We start from the raw sequence: 15,957 nt of genomic DNA on the forward strand, positions 1-15,957 counted from the left end.
TCTAAACGGACTCTACTGCTTGCCGACTGCATATCTACAGCTTCTCAGATACTGCTTGCCCCTGTACTATTTGCATGCGAAAGTCACAGGTCACAGCATGCAGCATCCCTCAGGACCAGTCTGGCAACGCTTTAAGCACTTGCAAATTAAAAACTAATCAGAGATTTTAACTCCCCAAGGGCCCCCGCTCTATGGACTGTGTCGGCATTGCAATTAAACATGTATTACACACACGAACACATAAAACTTGACTTTATGTTGGCAGATAAATCAAACCGAAATGGCAGTGACGTCAGCTGCTAAAATCTTATGAATTGATTCGACTCACAGCCAAATTACGAGTTGGGGGGTTGCACTTCAAATTCACTTCAATTATATAAAACTGCACACTTCCCCCCCACACACACACATGCCGATCCACCCACACCATCAGCGGGCGGGCAGCTGGCGCGTCAGCTGGTAGCCAGCCGCCTGTCCCGGCATGGACTTTTAGCCGGCAGGCGGCAGGCGGCAGCGGCACACCACCCACACAGTAGGAGCGCTCTCCTGGCTGACGGAAAAAACAGTTGGTTTGCCCTGCCCTGCTCCTTCATAGAGAATCAATGCCCAGCGCAGCACCCCCATGACACACACACACAGTTTCACACACGCACACCTCTAACATCTAGAATACTACCTACCACATTTTTTCCATTTCGTCTTCGTATGGATTTTTCCGCCACGTTTTTCACACACTTCCAGTTGGGCCAGAGGGGTGCCTTTGATCGCAAATTGTAGATAATAAAATTACCTTTCGATTGAGCTGCTTTCGATGGGGGTTATTCAAAGATTTCCTAGCTTAGGAGGCACTCGAAATTCGTAGCCCAGCCAATGTGCTCTTGTGCTTCTTCCTCTTCGAACACCATGACAATTTGATGGCGACGACGACAGCGGCTGGCTGCAGAAAGAACGAATGAGCATGAGGGCTACAGACTTGGGGAGAAAGAGAGAGCGAGCGAGAGACGACGACGACCAGGCAGGCGAGGTGAGCGCAGAACGGCGAATTGAAAAAGCAACAATGCGGCGCGCAGCGGTGATGACGTTTTTGTTGGCTGCCACCTTTCCACCAGCTCTTTTTTTTTATTTAACTTTACTTCCTCGCCATCCCGCACTTACTATTAGTATTAGTCGTTATTTTGTATTGCAAATTGTTTGAAGCAATGCTAGATACTTTTCAGTGTGCCACTCGCGACTTCGATTTCGACGCGATTCAAGACCATGAGCGAAACGAACAACTTGCTGCTGCTGTGTGTTTGAATGTGTGCTGCGGTGGTGTGCGTTTTATTGCTCGATTTGCCTTTCATACTTTGTTTGTTCTTTTACACACGCTTTCGTGTATCGCTGGGCCTGTCGCAGTGTTGATTTTTTCAATCAGTCGCAAAAATACTAGCTACTACTATTCCGAATACTTCGCCTTGTTTCGCCCCCACGTTCCCACACACAAACGAGAGATATTTCAAGGAAACCTCTTAAACAAACACTATTGCACGCATAACAGACCGGGCAAGCATTTTTTGTTGTTGTTTATCGCAGCTGTTGCTGTTGTTGTTGTCGTCGGCGAATCAGCTGTTCTCCAGCTTCACGTAGTGTAGAGGTGGGAAAACATATGAATCTGTATCGAGTGCGATACAATACTATCGATTGGACATCTGTGCGGAGAATTTAAATATTTACAACATTTTCATAAATGTTTGAGGAACGAGAATTGCCAAATGCCCCAAGAAATAAATCTTTTCTGACTAGAAATTAGGTATAAAAATGTTATTTTACAATTGAATGTTTTCAGGGTAAATTGGAAGACTGTTTCACAGCGAATTAGGCCTAAAGTACCACCTGTTTTTTTTAAACAAAATCTATCACTGTAAGGCAATGCTTGAAGGCTGCATCTGCAGCAAAGTGCATTGAACTGTGGCCTGGAAATTCGGTTTCCATGTCTGGGAATCCAACACGTTGCAAATTCACAAAGCCTAAAAAATACGAAAAAAAAAGGGTAAGAAACTCCCAGACGCTGAGAGCAAGGACCAAAAGTATTAATTGCATTTGCAGCAGCAGCGGTACAATTGAATGGTTTTTTGATAAGTCATCATCCTCCTCACACGTCTCCAGACCGTCTCCTCACCGCAGACAGGGGATGCATGCAGTCGCCGGAGTGATTGCAGATATTTCGGGGTTTGTGCAGCTTTTTTTAATGTTTGGTTTTTTGTTTTTGGCATTTCACTTATGATTAATGGAAACAAGGAGTAAATGCAATCGACATACCAGCAAGAAAAAGGGGTGGAAACGGGCAGTCATGATGTCAAAATTCATTTAATATACCTAAAGGTAAAATCACTCTGGATCGGGGATCCGCTGCCAGCCAGTCGTCTCTCCTCAAATATCAATTATAACAAACACTTCAAAGTTGCTCTGCTCCGCATCCTGTACGATTTGCATGGCCGAGTAGGTGATTGCCTTCACCTCGGTGCCCTGCGGATGTTTGCCCAGCTCGAAGGGTTCGCCGTAGCAGCGGCAGACAATCTCGAAGGTATCCAGATCGAATTTGGTGATTTCCAGTTTTTTGCACACGAGATTCGGTTCAACGGAGAACAGGAATAGCAGCTCGTCGAGAAAGTGAAAGAGTAGTCCCTCCAGGTCATCGCCCTTGGCCTCGATCTCGTAGCAGCTCTCCACGGACACGTACTCCAGTTCCGTCATATACCCGAACATTGCTACGCCGCACTGCTCGAAGGCCTCCGTCAGTGTGGTTCCCCAGGCATGGAGTCTGCAAATCGGAAGCCAACCATGTGGTTAATAATACTCCTACACCACGGGTGCTGTTGTTGTTGTTGCTATTACTCACTGCACGTCGGCGGTGTGGTCCAAATCTGCGAATGAATCAAATTAATGTAAATGGTAAGCAACAGGCGGCTCTGTCAGCAATTTAGGGTATTTACTCACATTCATACTTTGTTTCTGGCAGCAGAAAGTCCTCTTTGCTGAATTCTACTTCCATATTTGTTTTATTAATATTAGTTTACACCAGGGCGACGACGAGTGTGGCATGTGGGGGGCCAGGACAGGCTAAAATAACAATAACAAATGACTAATAGTAGAGATGCACTGCCATCGATAGTAATATCGTTACCCCATATGTTTTCTCACTATTGATGGAACTTTTCACTATCGATAGATGCCACCTGTTGCTGTCTATTGTGGGTATTTCTGAAGCTAATACAAAGAATAACAAAAATACGATAAATAGATAAATGATATAGTGGAAGAACGTTTTATGTGGGAAACAGTTGGAAATTGACATATAATTTCATTCATTTTGATCTGAAAACATTTAAATAAGAAGAGCTAATTTTTTTTTTCGTTCCATAGTCACTTTTCCTTTCTTATTTTCATAATAAATAATAAATATTATTCTTGATAAATGGTTTTCCTCAAAATCCCTCTAACATTCTAAAAATTCGCCCAATATCGGTTAACGGAATATTTTATAGCCTTTATCAAGCCAAGAAATGTCTGTCCCGTGCGACAGAGGCTTAAATTCAATTTAAAAAAAAAATACCAATCAAATTTGCGTAAAAAAATATAACCATTTTAAAAGGACATCAATACCCAGCTTTTATCAGAAACTCGCAGCAATATAGTGCCCCAACTTTCGCTGAAATCTGAGTTTGAATTGATCCCCGCGAATGACCGTGAGAATTCTTGTAAAAAACTATAAAACGAATTGTTGCCCAAAATCGACCTTAGCACCAATTATAGGGCTGATCAACGGATACTGTATATTTGAAAAAAAATTTTGAAAATCCGTCTTATTTTAATCTTGTTTGCCTGAATCCCTGGCTGGAATTGGTGTAAGCTTCGGCCTTGTCCTTCCTTCATTAAATTGCAAGAAGCTGTAACCTTGCAGATCCATTTGGCAAAAACACCATAATCTTATCTTTCATTGTCTCTCTTCTCATTAGCATCACACTTAATGGGTCTGTCAATGAATACTCTTCCCACTAAAAAATGCCAATGCACGCTCCAAAAATTTAAATTATTCAATAGCATGTGCTCGAGTGCTTTCTGTAGTTTCAGTACATTAATTGATATTTCAAGCAGCCATAGCCGGACATTTGGGATGGTCTAATTAGATTCAGTTAATAGAGGGAGAACAAGGGATGGACTGCATGGATGCATGGACTGTTAGGTAAGAGGAGTTTGGAGTATGTAAAGCTTGAATAGGGGAGAACTGGGAGAAAAAGTCTTTATAATGGATTCGTCTTCCATGCCTGTAGGTGTTATCCAGACTCGTATTCCATTAAAGATCAAACTGATTAAATCTAAACGATACAAAAGCTGGTGCTGGGTTGGTAGCTCAGTTCGCGAAGGCTATTCGAATGATTCACACGTCGCGAATTCGGCTCAAATAACTGTACAAATAAAAACAAAAAAATATTTGAATATTCGTGCGCCTTTTGCATACTAAAGGAGTTGGTTCTGTGCTCGACCCAGAATTTCATTTCATATTTGGTGTAATGCTCCCCAAAAAATGTTGTAGAAAGTAAAAACAATGACGCTAGTAGATAATAAATAAAACAAAATATTATTAAATTTAAATATTATTCGATCAAATAGTGCACAAAATTTACAATGTGTTTTTTATATCAAAAAAATTTGAGCTGAATTTTGTAAGCTAAAAAAACAGTTTCATTACGTTAGATACTGACCAACAAAAATTAAATACTTCAACTAACATCAAGAAAATTCCCATCAAAAAGAAAACCAAAATTTGAACGAAAAATTACATCTTTGACATTGAACACAAATAACAGTAACAATAAACAAAGTACTACTAGCTGTAATAACTTTAAGAGATTTAACATTGGGTTTTTTGTTCCCATTAACAGCAGGCACTCAAACTGTAGTCATGTCGCAACGCTGGTCCTCAAACTGTAACAGCTGTGGGAGCCGCCTTTTGACGGTGATTTTTGTAGTCCATCTGCTAAGTGCGGTGCATGCCGTCAACCAAATCGATGTGGAATCAGATCTACGACGTTTGCTGGGAAGCTGCCATATGCAGAGCAGAGACTTCAACGATTGCATGCAGCAGGCTCTAAACGATATGCGTTTGTACTTCAAAACAGGTGAGGAGTGAGCAAGAGAGTTGATGTAACACCGTAACCCGCCTGTGTGACTTTCAGGCATACCCATCTATCACATAAAGCCCTTTGAACCCCAGCATTCTGACTATGTGGAACTGCGGCGAGGAGTCGCCGGCATCGTACATGGCCTCGGCAGCTATGACCTCATTTTGCGTAATGTTTCCGAGTACGGTTGGTCGAAATCTAAGGTGACCAAGTTCGAAGCGAAATTCGAAGATCAGAGCATTGTCTTTTCGCAATATTTCAGTGACCTAAGCTTGGATGGTCTGTACGAGTTCAACTCCTCGGTGGTGGGCACAGAGATCAAGCGACGCGGTTCCTGGAATCTCACTCTCAGTGATTACAGGTGAGGCTTGGATAAGGATTAGGTACTCCCCAACATTTAAATTTGCAATCCTTTTCTTTGCATTTCCCAGTCAAACCACCACTATCGCACGCTCTGGCGGGCCTGGTTCTCTTCTGAAGGTCCTTGTGGAAATCGATCGCATTGGAGACCTGAAAATTCACGCTACGAATCTCGTTGGGCCGTCTGTAAACTGGATGGCCGACACCATCTTTAACAGCATGTGGCAGGTGGGTCTGCACTTTGTCAAGCCCATGATCAATGAGCTGGTGAGCACGGCCTTCACGGAGATCTTCAACGAATCCTTTCGTTTCTTTCCCCTCGAGAAGTTCTTCAGTGCAACCTGATCTAGTTTTAAAAATATCTACTCGTAATACTTAATGAAAAGCACTAGAGCAAGGCTAGTTAAATAAATCTTTAAACATCTGACAAACTGCTGGGTCTTAGGGGCAAACATGATGATTATTACAGTGTCCATTGGACTTTATATATTTTTGTACTCGTAGCTGAAGTTTCTATTAAGGCTATTAAGGTCAAAGAGGAATCGTAGATAGCAAAGCTGATAGTATATACATAGATCGCTCTCCCTGAAAAATTCCATATGGTGGAGAAATGCCGAAAATATTATACCATTTCATTGACTGCACTATTCTCAAAAGTAAAGAGCTTCTTTTGTTTACAAATACTAATAAATAAATCTCTCTTCGAAACAAAAATGTATATGCTTCTGCCCCAATTAGTACACTTCCTTCAGCCCAGCCCTGCTGAATGCTGGAATTGTTGTAAATTCGGGATTGGCGCTTCATTAAAATGCAATCAGCCAAGAAGCTGTAACCTTGCAGATCCATTTGGCAAAAAGCGCTCATCATAAATGGATCTTTCACTCATTGGAGTCAGATTTTGCGAGTCTCTTTATTGATACACTTCCAGCCAGCAAACTCCAAAGCACGCTCGCAAATTAAGTCATGAAATTTAAATTATTCAATAGCTTGAACTTGAGTGCTGGCTGTGGGTACATGATTTGCTTTGAATATACCTTAAATAACCATTGCCGGACATTTGGGCTTGCCTAATTAAATTCAGCTCACTTTTTGGCTGATTTTGTGGGGTTTGTAGAAATCTAACTGGGTGTATATACGGGGTCTGTTAAGAGCTAAGATGATTTAGCCATGTCTTATTGGTATTTATGTCCCTGCCTTTTGCTTGTCTAACAATCTTTTTTACATTTTTTAACAAAATTTAATTTACCATTTGCGAGTCTTATTACCGAACCGATCGCGACAAGCAGGAAAGATAGATTTTAGACTAATATTCGAGGAAAATTGGAGCAAAACTTACTAAAAGAACTAAGCATGCATTCAAAATACAATTTACATTTCTAATTACGTGAAAGATATGTTGTAATTTGTAATTTAAGAAGAGAAATGGAATTAGTAGTAGATATAATATGGTAAGTGGATCTATAATCCGAGCATAAGACCATAATCAGGAATAATGCAATCTACAAAACGTAAGGGACTACGATATCGGGTGACATTTTTTTCTGAAGAAATATTCGATTTAGAGTTAGGAAAGTTTAGATACTGATACTTCGATGAAATGAACGGAAACATTTCTTTTATATAGTAAAAAACTCACACAAAGAGTAAGATATATATAAGATATAGGTATACTATCCAACCGATATAGCAGCATTCCTAAGGATTGAATGCTTATCCAAATGCTTATCAATTTGTGGCCTCCATTTCTTCTATTTATTCTCCCCTTTTGTGTCCGCTGTTTTCTGGGGTAACTTCCAGTCGAACCCCTCTATCCCCTTCATTCCCAATTGTTTCTAAATATATTTTTCAATATTTTTGGCCAATGATTTACGACAGTTTTGGTTTTCTTCCACGACATTTTTGCTTGTGGGTGGGGTAAAGACAATAATAAGGAAACGCATTTTCAAAGTAAAAAAAAAAATCAAGTTGACAAAGCTCAAGTTTGCTCTCGTCTTTCAAACATTTTTCCTGTCTGTGATTTCTCTGTCTGTTTTTTTTTGCTGTAAGCTTTCTGGGGGGCTTTGACTGGAGCTGGAGCTGGAGCTAGAGCTGGGCCTCGGTTTCAGTTTCGGGTTCGGTTTGGAGCTTCAGTTGGCCACGGTACCTCGCATGATTCAGACGTCTCGGAATTCGGTTCACTTAACTGTAAATATCCCCATACTTACGATTTTTGGAAAATTCGTGCGTTGTCTGCATACGAAAGGAGTTGGTTCTGGGCTCGACCCAGAATTCTCGTAGCTGTTTAAAAGTTCCAAAAAATATAATAGAGAGTGTTAAGTGTACTTAGCCGAAAATTGACTGAAAAATAGTAATAAATTGCTTAACCAACTTGTTCGTTGCATGGCTGACCGTTGGTCAAGTGATATTGCAATTGCAGCCGCTAAACACTGAACAGTTGCCAAATGTTATCATACATTGCTGCTGCTTCTGCTGCCACTGCCACTTTCGTGTTGCATGAGTGAATGTCTGGGCCTAAACTGGGAGTAGAAAAAGACACCCCAAAAATCGCCAGTTTTGTGTCTCGTTGAAGTCTTTGGTTTACAATTGTTTGCTTATTAGGTTTTTTCTGTTGTCGACAAGCAATAATCTGGCCGTTTAAAATTTAAAGAGGTCAAGTGCAGGCCGCACACAAAAAAAACATTACAAAACCCTGAAAAAAATAAGAAACACTGAAAACTATTGCGGCAGATATGGGCCTGCACGTGGGAAGTATTAGAGATGCTGCAAACTACGGGTTTTTGTATAGTTAGAGTAATGGTTCCTTGATGAATGGACAAAATGTATATAAAACCAAGAAATAATTAACTATAGAAAAATGATATTAAGAGCAACATTTCTAAAATCAGTAGGTCATCTTTGCTTATCAATATATCATTGATACATATTTAATCAAATATGTCTCTAAAATTAATAAAGTTTGGTATCGATTAGATAAAGCTACAACCAAAAGATGGACTCTCCACAAATTTATAAAATCTTAACAGAACTAAAATACAGGTTTACGGACTTCAGGCAATGCAATAAAAACTATTCACTTTTCTCAAAAAAATGGTAGGCAAGTCTTCTGCTGATAAGAGGCAATAAAAATGTACCAATTCTCCAAGTACATTCCTAACTGTTGCTCAACACACTCAATCTAAAACTGTGGAGTTTTCGCATATAAAAAAAATCCCACTAAACTGTAAACACCTAAATCAAGGGCAATTTGGACAAAAATCTTCACAAAACAAACGACAAGTTAAACATCTCCGACATTGAAGACAACATCAATAGCAGTAACAAATTACTACTAAAAACAATAAGAGATTTAACATTGGGTTTGTTGTTCCCATTAACAGCAGGCACTCAAACTGTAGTCATGTCGCAACACTGGTCCTCAAACTGTAACAGCTGTGCGAGCCGCCTTTTGACGGTGATTTTTGTGGTTCAGCTGGTGAATGTTGTGCTGGTGCATGCCTCGAACCAAATTGACGTGGAATCAGATCTGCGGCACTTGCTGGGACACTGCCACAGCCAGGGTGAGGAGTACAATGATTGCATGAAGCAGGTTTTTAACGATCTGCGGGCGTACTTCACAACAGGTGAGAGCGATAGCGGCAGCACAGTTGAGCAAGCATTGAGTAATCATCCCGTGTGATTTCAGGCATACCCGATTATCACATAAAACCCTTTGATCCCCATCATTCTGACTATGTGGAACTGCGGCGAGGCGACGGGGTCCATGGAATCGGCAGCTTTCGCCTCGTTTTGCGCAATGTTTCCGAGTACGGCTGGTCCAAGTCCGAGGTGACCAAGTTCCATGCGGATGCCGAAGATCAGCGCATTGTCTATGCGCAATATTTCCCCGACAAAAGCCTGGAGGGTCAGTACGAGTTCTCCGGCAAGCTGCTGGGCACAGAGATCAAGCGTCGCGGTCCCTGGAATCTCACTCTCTATGATTACAGGTGAGCATGTGCTCGACCATTCCCTAACTTTAAAAATTCATATCGTCCATTTTATTTTCCAGTCAGACCACCAGTGTAGTACGCGTGGGCGGACCGGGCTCTCTTCTCAAAATCCATGTGGAAGTCGATCGCATTGGCGGCATGGAACTGCACATTGGGGACCTTCTTAAGCACCCTCTCAACTCTCTGGCCGATGGGGTCATCAACAGCATGTGGCAGCTGGGGCTGCCTTTTGTCAAGCCCATGATCAATGAGCTGGTGAGCACTGCCTTCACGGACATCTTTAACGAATCCTTTCGTTACTTTCCCCTCGAGAGTTTCCTGAGTGCAACCTGATCTAGTTTTATACATACTCGTAATATTTAATGGAAATCCTTAGAGCAAGGCTAGTTAATTAAATGTTTAAACATCTGCCAAAGTGCTGGCGATCAGTTCGTTGTGGGGTCGCGGCCGTGGCGGTTGAAGGGACATCAGAGTCAGGGTGCGACCAAAGAGCTTCCGCAGGGAGATGACCACATACGACGAGCTCTGCAAGTGCTGATCCACAGTCTCGTAGAGCATTTGATAGGCCTGCTCCAGCTCTGGCGTCATGGTAGCTAAAAAGCAAAGGATTCTAGCATAAGATTTGAGTTTTTGGATAGAGGATGACAGCTTACGTTTCTGTTGAAGCTGCTGCTTGTTGAGGTCAAAGAGGAACCGCAGATAGCAAAGCTGATTGTACAGATCCCGCTCCGTGTACTGCCTCAACAGGCTGCCGCTCTTGCACTTGTAGCATAGCGGTCGTCGCATGTCCTTCTTCAGAGTGTGGGTGCGCGTGTTGTAGTTGCAGTCTGGATGGTCGCAGACCAGCCAATTCTTGTAGAATCTCTGCACATATCGCCTGATGGCCAGCTGCAATTGGTTCCGTATGCTCACGAGGTACTGCAACGGGGCAGTCTGGCATTCGGCCTTTGAGCATTGCTGCAGTACGGGAACATGCGAATGATTGACTCCGGGTCGGTAGGCGCTGGCCATCAGTTGCTCGGTCTTGCAGGTCACACAATTGAAGCGGAAGGGCTCACACAGCCGATACAGCTGGAGGGTGGTCTTCAGCAGGGATTCGCCCTCCGCCTGTTCGTTGATCTCCCGCTGGGCCCTGCAAAGAATCACACACTTAGAAATCGATTTATTTCGAGGAATTGTCTGGGACCGACTTACCGCTGAGCATTCTGTCGGAACTTAGTGGGATCCATGCCGAGGCATTCGGCAATCCGGCTGGCATCGGTGCCCTCCAGCACCTCCACCATGCGCGTCACCACCGGATGGATCTGATGGCCCAAATAGTAGTCGGTGTCCAGCTTCAGAGTCTCGCTGCCCTTGAGCTCATCCAGATGATAGGCCCGCTGCATGGCCGCATTTGTGGTGCCATCCACACAGATGACATAGTCCACCATGTCGCCCTTCTTGTAGCGACGATTCCGTTCGCGATTCATGCGCAAAGCAACCTGGACATGTGGCAGTGAGCCGCTGTTCGCGTACTCCTGGGGAGCCCGCGTCAGTTGTTTGGTAATCACAAAGAGTGGCAGTGGGACAGCCGACTGGGCTATCTGATCCTTGATCCGCTCCAGCTGGGCATGGACAGCATCCAGCTTCTCCTCCAGCTGCTTCTCGGCCAGGACCTCGTCGAGCACGGCCTTGCCCACCATGACGGCCAGCTGGGACCAATCGCGACGCACAATATCGAGACCCTTGTGCTCTTGTTCACGCTTTAGGACACCCTTCGAGGTCTTGCTCACCTTGACGGCGGCGTATTTCTTCTTTTTGAGCAGCAGGAGACAAGAGAAGACACCGTCAATGTCCAGCTCCAGCTGTTTGTACAACTTGTTCACACTCTGCTTGATGCTGTGCCCGATCTTGTACACCTGATCGTAGTCCGTAATGTTTGTGTTGATCATCAGCGAATCCGTGTCGCCATAGACCACATCATAGTTCAGCTTCTGCACCAGCTGCTGGGTGTTCGTGAGGATCTCCCTGCCCTTGTGCGTGACCAGGGCGGCCAGATGTTGGGCAAAGAAACGCGAATGGGCAAAGCCCAGGCACCCGTACATGGAATTGGCCGTCAGCTTGAGGGCCATTTGTCGAATGTGATACTGCATCTGCAGCTCCGGCGAGAGATCCGGTGCAGCCATCAGTTTCTTGACCTCTCGGCGCGACTCCACCAAACGTTTTAGCTGCAGCGGCAAGATGCCAGCCTCCGTCTTTGTTTCGGGCAGCGTGGGCAGCTCATCGGCGTCCACGGGTTGCTGGACGGTGGTGAAACAGATGTTGTACTCCTGGATGATGCTGGGATACAGCGAATTGAAGTCCATCAGGAGGACAAACTTCTCGTACAGCCCACGCATGGGTTCCAGCACCAAACCGCCGGCATACGCGGCCTTCTTGCGCACCGGGAGCGCTGTAGCATCGCCGCCAAAGGTGCCATCGGGATCGGCGGCGCCCCGTCCACGCTGCGGCTTCTTGTCGGGCACAATGTAGTTCTTCTCGTGAAAGGCGTGGAGCAGCAGAAACTCGTTCCGCTCGGAGCGACCGCCCTGCAGAGTGCGCGTCATGGTGTTGCCGCAGATATTGGTGATCTGCAGAGCCAGCGGCATGATATTCAGCTCGCACATGAGCCGCAGCATGTAAGAGGTGTCCTGCATGGTCAGGGAGATGAGCTTCGTGATGTTCTCTCCCTTTTCGTACATCTCCAGCAGGTCGTCGGCATTCACTTCCATGCGCTCCGACTCCTGCAGCTTCAGAACCTGCAGGCAGAGCGACTGCAAATCGTAGGACCTGGCACGGATGCACTCCTCCGCCGAACGCTTCACATCGCAAACCATGCGCCCCACAAAGTGATCGAGCAGACGCTTGCCAAATGATTGGGTGAGCCTCAAGCGACCCATACGCGACCACTGGGGTATCTTCAGGGCCACAATCTGATCGGTTATCACATTCAACTGGCAATCCATGGCATCGAATGTCACCACGAGATCGGCATCAATCTGCTGGTATTGGGCCAGGAACCAGCTAAGTAGGGACCGCTCAGTATCGTGTTTCTGGATCTTTGTGGACTTGTATTTGGCCAGCTCCAGGTTCAAATCGAAGGGCCAATTAATCACCGCCGGTCGCGTTAGGGCGCACATGTGTCGGTTGAAGGCGGGCTGTGGCGCTGGCCTATCGATATGGAATCGATTGTGGGTCAGCATGGAGATCATGCAGATCTCGTTCTTCATTGTCTTGGGATTCATCGACGTGCGCACGTTCAGTGCCAGCAGCGTAAGTGGCGGTGGTGCAGCTGGTTTGCCCTTATCCTGGACCAGTTCCACATTCTTTGGCTCCGACACAGTCACCTCCATTTTGCACCAACTCATGGGCGCTGGTGGGATCTTAAAGCCGCTGATCTGCAGCCAGCCGGGTCCCTTGATCTTGCGCTCTAGCAGAAATCGCTCCAAGGCATTTGTGCCAGCACCAAATATGTGCGCTATGGAATCGTATTTCTGGTTGGCCACATTCGGTGCCGGCTTCTTGCCATCGTAGTGCACCTCCAGGTAGTCGCAGGTCTGTGGGACATCGATCCCAATGGCATGATTGGCGAAGTTCTTGCTCACCTTGCGCGAACGGAAGGTATCAAGCTTCAGATTGTTGGCTACGTGGCTGTCAAACTCCTTGTATATGTCGGCCACGGTTACCTTTTGCTTTGTTGGCTCTTTAGTGATAGGATCCAGGAGCTGTAGGGTACTTGGTTAATAAAATATCTCTTAGTGGCGTGCAATGCAAGACTTACGTGTTGCCTGGGCAGCAGATAAAGCACTCGATTGATGTTTTGTACCCGCACACAGACAGACTTGCCATCCGCCGTACGACCAAAGAGGAAGACCTCACCGGGCAATTTCTGTGGATCCTCCCAGGCCTCCCAGTACCAGAAACGCAGCTGTTCATCCGACGAAATGGACGTCTCCTGCTCTCCGGCCAAAGCCGACTTTTCAAAGTCGTCGTCCATTTGGCAGATCGACTCCCAGTTGCTTAGAAGTTTGCTTATATCTTCGGGCTCCTCTGGGGGCGAGCTGGAGGCGGTCTCTGGCTTGGTTTGGACGGGCGTGGGAATCGCCTCTTTGGGTTTCTCCACTTCGAACTGATTCTCGTCGTCGTCCAGGCAACTGAAGTCCATGTCGTTGTCCGGAAAGGGATCCTCGGTGGCTTCTTCGGTCGTATTTTTCTTGGCAGACGGGGGTTCCTTCTTTACTTGCACAGCAGACGACTGCGGCGTCTCCGACGCCACCTTTTTGTTAGGTGCCGCTTTGGGCTTTAGGATGCGCTCCAACATTTCATGGTCGCTGCTGGCCTCGGCCTTCTTTCGTTCCTGCTCCTGGATCTTGATATTGTTGAGGAAGCTGTTCATGTAATCCTTGGCCGCGGCGGCCTCCGATTTGCGTGTGGCCAACACTATTTTGGCCGGAGCAATCACCTTCTCCTCCTTTTTGGGGGACACTCCCGGCTCCTCCTTCATTTCGCCGAGGATATCGGCTAGGATATCATCATCTTTTACACTGTTCTTCACGTCCGTCTTCTTGGGAACAGCATTGCTGAAGAGATTCTTGATGGAGGCCTTGCCCTTGACTGGCTTTTCACTCTCCCGAGGCCTCTTCTTGTTGTTGGCCAGATTCTTCTTCTTGTTCTTAGTGTCCTTTTTGTCTTCGCCCTCATCGGAGTACTCGTCTTCATCCTCGAAAAAGTCCCGACCATCTTCCGCATAGCCAGTCCCATCTGCAAGAGCAACTCATTTAAACCCATGTGTAACCAGGAAATCGCTGGCGTTTACCCTCTTCTATCCAGTCATCGCCGTACTTCTCCTGCGCCCTCTTGGCATACTCCCGCTCATCCACAACCTCGTAGACATTGTCCACATCCTCCTCCACTTGGCATTTGTTTTTGGTTCCCTTCAATTGACGCAGTTTCTCCAAAGCAGCAAAACGACCATTTTTGTCAATTCGCTGTCGCTTGACTCGTGGACCAGCTGCATTGGAAATTGTACGTTAATACATGATTCCGGACTAAACAGAGCTACTTACAGGGTGAATCGGACATTTCGGCAGGTTTATGTTGGTAAATTCCGTGTTTATGTTGATAAATTCCGTGTTTATGTTGATAAATCCCGTGTTTATGCAAAAAATTCGTGGATTTGGCGGGAAAAACTGCATCAAATTAGTGTGACCAGTGGATTTAACCAAACCTCAGAAATTCCGTCTTATTTTAAAAAGATACCGTAAATATACTGACGAATTCAAGTTCTATTATACATATTCCTCGTTTTTGATCTTCCGTTGAATAATACTATCTATATAGAACATTTAGCCATGCCCACTCAATTTTGTACGATTGATGAATCAATTTTATACATGATTGGCCTATTCGAAATACTTGCATTTATTGGATTTTTATATAAAATTGAAAATTAAATTAATAGATGACAAAAATACCATTTAGCACTAAAAAACACCACATGGGAGCGCGGCGAAAACCAGTTTCTACAGTATATACGGTCTCACTTGAAAAATATACCGAGTGGTGCGCGCCAAATCGAACTTTTTTGAATGTGAGCGACAAGGATTTAAATGTTGTCAACCGGGCCTTTATCTATGCCCACATAATTTTATACGATTAATGAATCAATTTTCTACACAACTGGTTAGTTTTTAGTCCTTGCTTTTATTGTATTTTGACTAAAACACGGTTTTCAAGTAAATGTTGCTGCAACATTGTGTATGGAATGGGACTCATTGTTGCTAAAGCGAATTGCGGCGAACTGCGGCGAACTGCGACGGACTGCGGCGAATTCAAATTCGAATCAAAAAAACGACCAATTCCTCATATTCTTTGTTCCGTTGAATAATACTATCTATATAGAACATTTAGCCCTGCTTTTATTGGATTTATTAGATCCTGGAAGTACAAACATATCCGCAATGCTAAAATATCCTTTTTATCAATTATCCTTTTCCCAATTATATTGTTGCGCTTAACAGCTCTTAAAGCGTACAGTCAGCCGCTAAATTTGAAATGACTGCTAATACAAAGTGTGCTGTTAGGCGCACATGTTAATCGTACAGCTGGAGCTGTTAGGTGCAAAGCGAGCGGTTAAGATTTTCAAACATAGTGTAAGCATCGGGCAGCATATTTTCTTCACACACCTAGACTATGGTAGCATACTTGGTACAAAACGATGCCTTTGGTTATTAAAACGGTCAGAAATTGTATTCTTTCACAATCTGGCACTGATATAGTTATACTGATATAGAGGGATTAATAAGGATGTTAAGGGACATTTTGGCCTTTTCAATTTAACAGCCATTTCAAATTTGAAATGGTGTGTTCCTTTTGAACCTCGTAAGCTCTCTTCTGGGATAAAACCGCCATTCAAAAACACAACTTTTAGC

General features: G+C 44.6%; 5 protein-coding genes across 11 annotated transcripts in view; 2 read left to right on the forward strand and 3 right to left on the reverse strand.

Moving 5' to 3' along the window:
- Nucleotides 1–1,127, reverse strand: part of E2f1 (E2F transcription factor 1) — a 41,362-nt gene extending 40,235 nt beyond the window's left edge. The window contains exon 1 of one of the 2 annotated variants that reach the window (XM_015182523.2): nucleotides 681–1,127. The gene's annotated coding sequence lies outside the window, so the exon portion shown is untranslated. The remainder of the gene's footprint in view (nucleotides 1–680) is intronic. The other variant, XM_033377214.1, reaches the window with a different exon arrangement.
- A 658-nt stretch (nucleotides 1,128–1,785) lies between these two features.
- Archease (protein archease) lies at nucleotides 1,786–3,120 on the reverse strand. 2 transcript variants are annotated; one of them, XR_001451886.2, is made up of 4 exons: nucleotides 2,977–3,120; nucleotides 2,879–2,903; nucleotides 2,356–2,800; nucleotides 1,786–2,006 (listed from the first exon to the last, which is right to left on the reverse strand). XR_001451886.2 is itself a non-coding variant. In XM_001359522.4 (3 exons), exons 1-3 carry the CDS (start codon nucleotides 3,029–3,031, stop codon nucleotides 2,410–2,412), a joined length of 471 nt encoding a protein of 156 aa, XP_001359559.1. In that variant the 5' UTR covers nucleotides 3,032–3,120; the 3' UTR covers nucleotides 2,328–2,409. The 2 variants fall into 2 exon arrangements, 1 of the variants encoding a protein (XP_001359559.1); XM_001359522.4 differs by lacking the exon at nucleotides 1,786–2,006 and having other exon boundaries at nucleotides 2,328–2,800.
- A 1,290-nt stretch (nucleotides 3,121–4,410) lies between these two features.
- LOC6897745 (uncharacterized) lies at nucleotides 4,411–5,979 on the forward strand. 4 transcript variants are annotated; one of them, XM_033382895.1, is made up of 5 exons: nucleotides 4,411–4,547; nucleotides 4,923–5,159; nucleotides 5,217–5,523; nucleotides 5,594–5,877; nucleotides 5,927–5,949. In XM_033382895.1, the coding sequence occupies exons 2-4, from the start codon at nucleotides 4,943–4,945 to the stop codon at nucleotides 5,865–5,867; spliced, it is 798 nt and encodes a 265-aa protein (XP_033238786.1). In that variant the 5' UTR covers nucleotides 4,411–4,547; nucleotides 4,923–4,942; the 3' UTR covers nucleotides 5,868–5,877; nucleotides 5,927–5,949. The 4 variants fall into 4 exon arrangements, with proteins under 4 accessions (XP_033238786.1, XP_015038010.2, XP_002137850.2 ...); XM_015182524.2 differs by having other exon boundaries at nucleotides 5,594–5,979; XM_002137814.3 differs by having other exon boundaries at nucleotides 4,416–4,547; nucleotides 4,926–5,159; nucleotides 5,594–5,979.
- On the forward strand, nucleotides 4,431–9,923 carry LOC4802693 (circadian clock-controlled protein-like). Of its 2 annotated transcripts, none has more exons than XM_033382903.1 (4): nucleotides 4,431–4,547; nucleotides 8,900–9,142; nucleotides 9,205–9,505; nucleotides 9,568–9,923. In XM_033382903.1, exons 2-4 carry the CDS (start codon nucleotides 8,920–8,922, stop codon nucleotides 9,839–9,841), a joined length of 798 nt encoding a protein of 265 aa, XP_033238794.1. In that variant the 5' UTR covers nucleotides 4,431–4,547; nucleotides 8,900–8,919; the 3' UTR covers nucleotides 9,842–9,923. The 2 variants fall into 2 exon arrangements, with proteins under 2 accessions (XP_033238794.1, XP_033238791.1); XM_033382900.1 differs by having other exon boundaries at nucleotides 4,471–4,576.
- On the reverse strand, nucleotides 9,844–14,726 carry PolA1 (DNA polymerase alpha catalytic subunit). Its single transcript, XM_001359524.5, has 6 exons — nucleotides 14,593–14,726; nucleotides 14,343–14,537; nucleotides 13,308–14,287; nucleotides 10,703–13,251; nucleotides 10,162–10,640; nucleotides 9,844–10,101 (listed from the first exon to the last, which is right to left on the reverse strand). Exons 1-6 carry the CDS (start codon nucleotides 14,606–14,608, stop codon nucleotides 9,908–9,910), a joined length of 4,413 nt encoding a protein of 1,470 aa, XP_001359561.3. The 5' UTR covers nucleotides 14,609–14,726; the 3' UTR covers nucleotides 9,844–9,907.
- Nucleotides 14,727–15,957: the final 1,231 nt, after the last annotated feature.

This window comes from Drosophila pseudoobscura, chromosome 2 (assembly GCF_009870125.1).
Source record: "Drosophila pseudoobscura strain MV-25-SWS-2005 chromosome 2, UCI_Dpse_MV25, whole genome shotgun sequence".
Taxonomy (NCBI): domain Eukaryota; kingdom Metazoa; phylum Arthropoda; class Insecta; order Diptera; family Drosophilidae; genus Drosophila; species Drosophila pseudoobscura.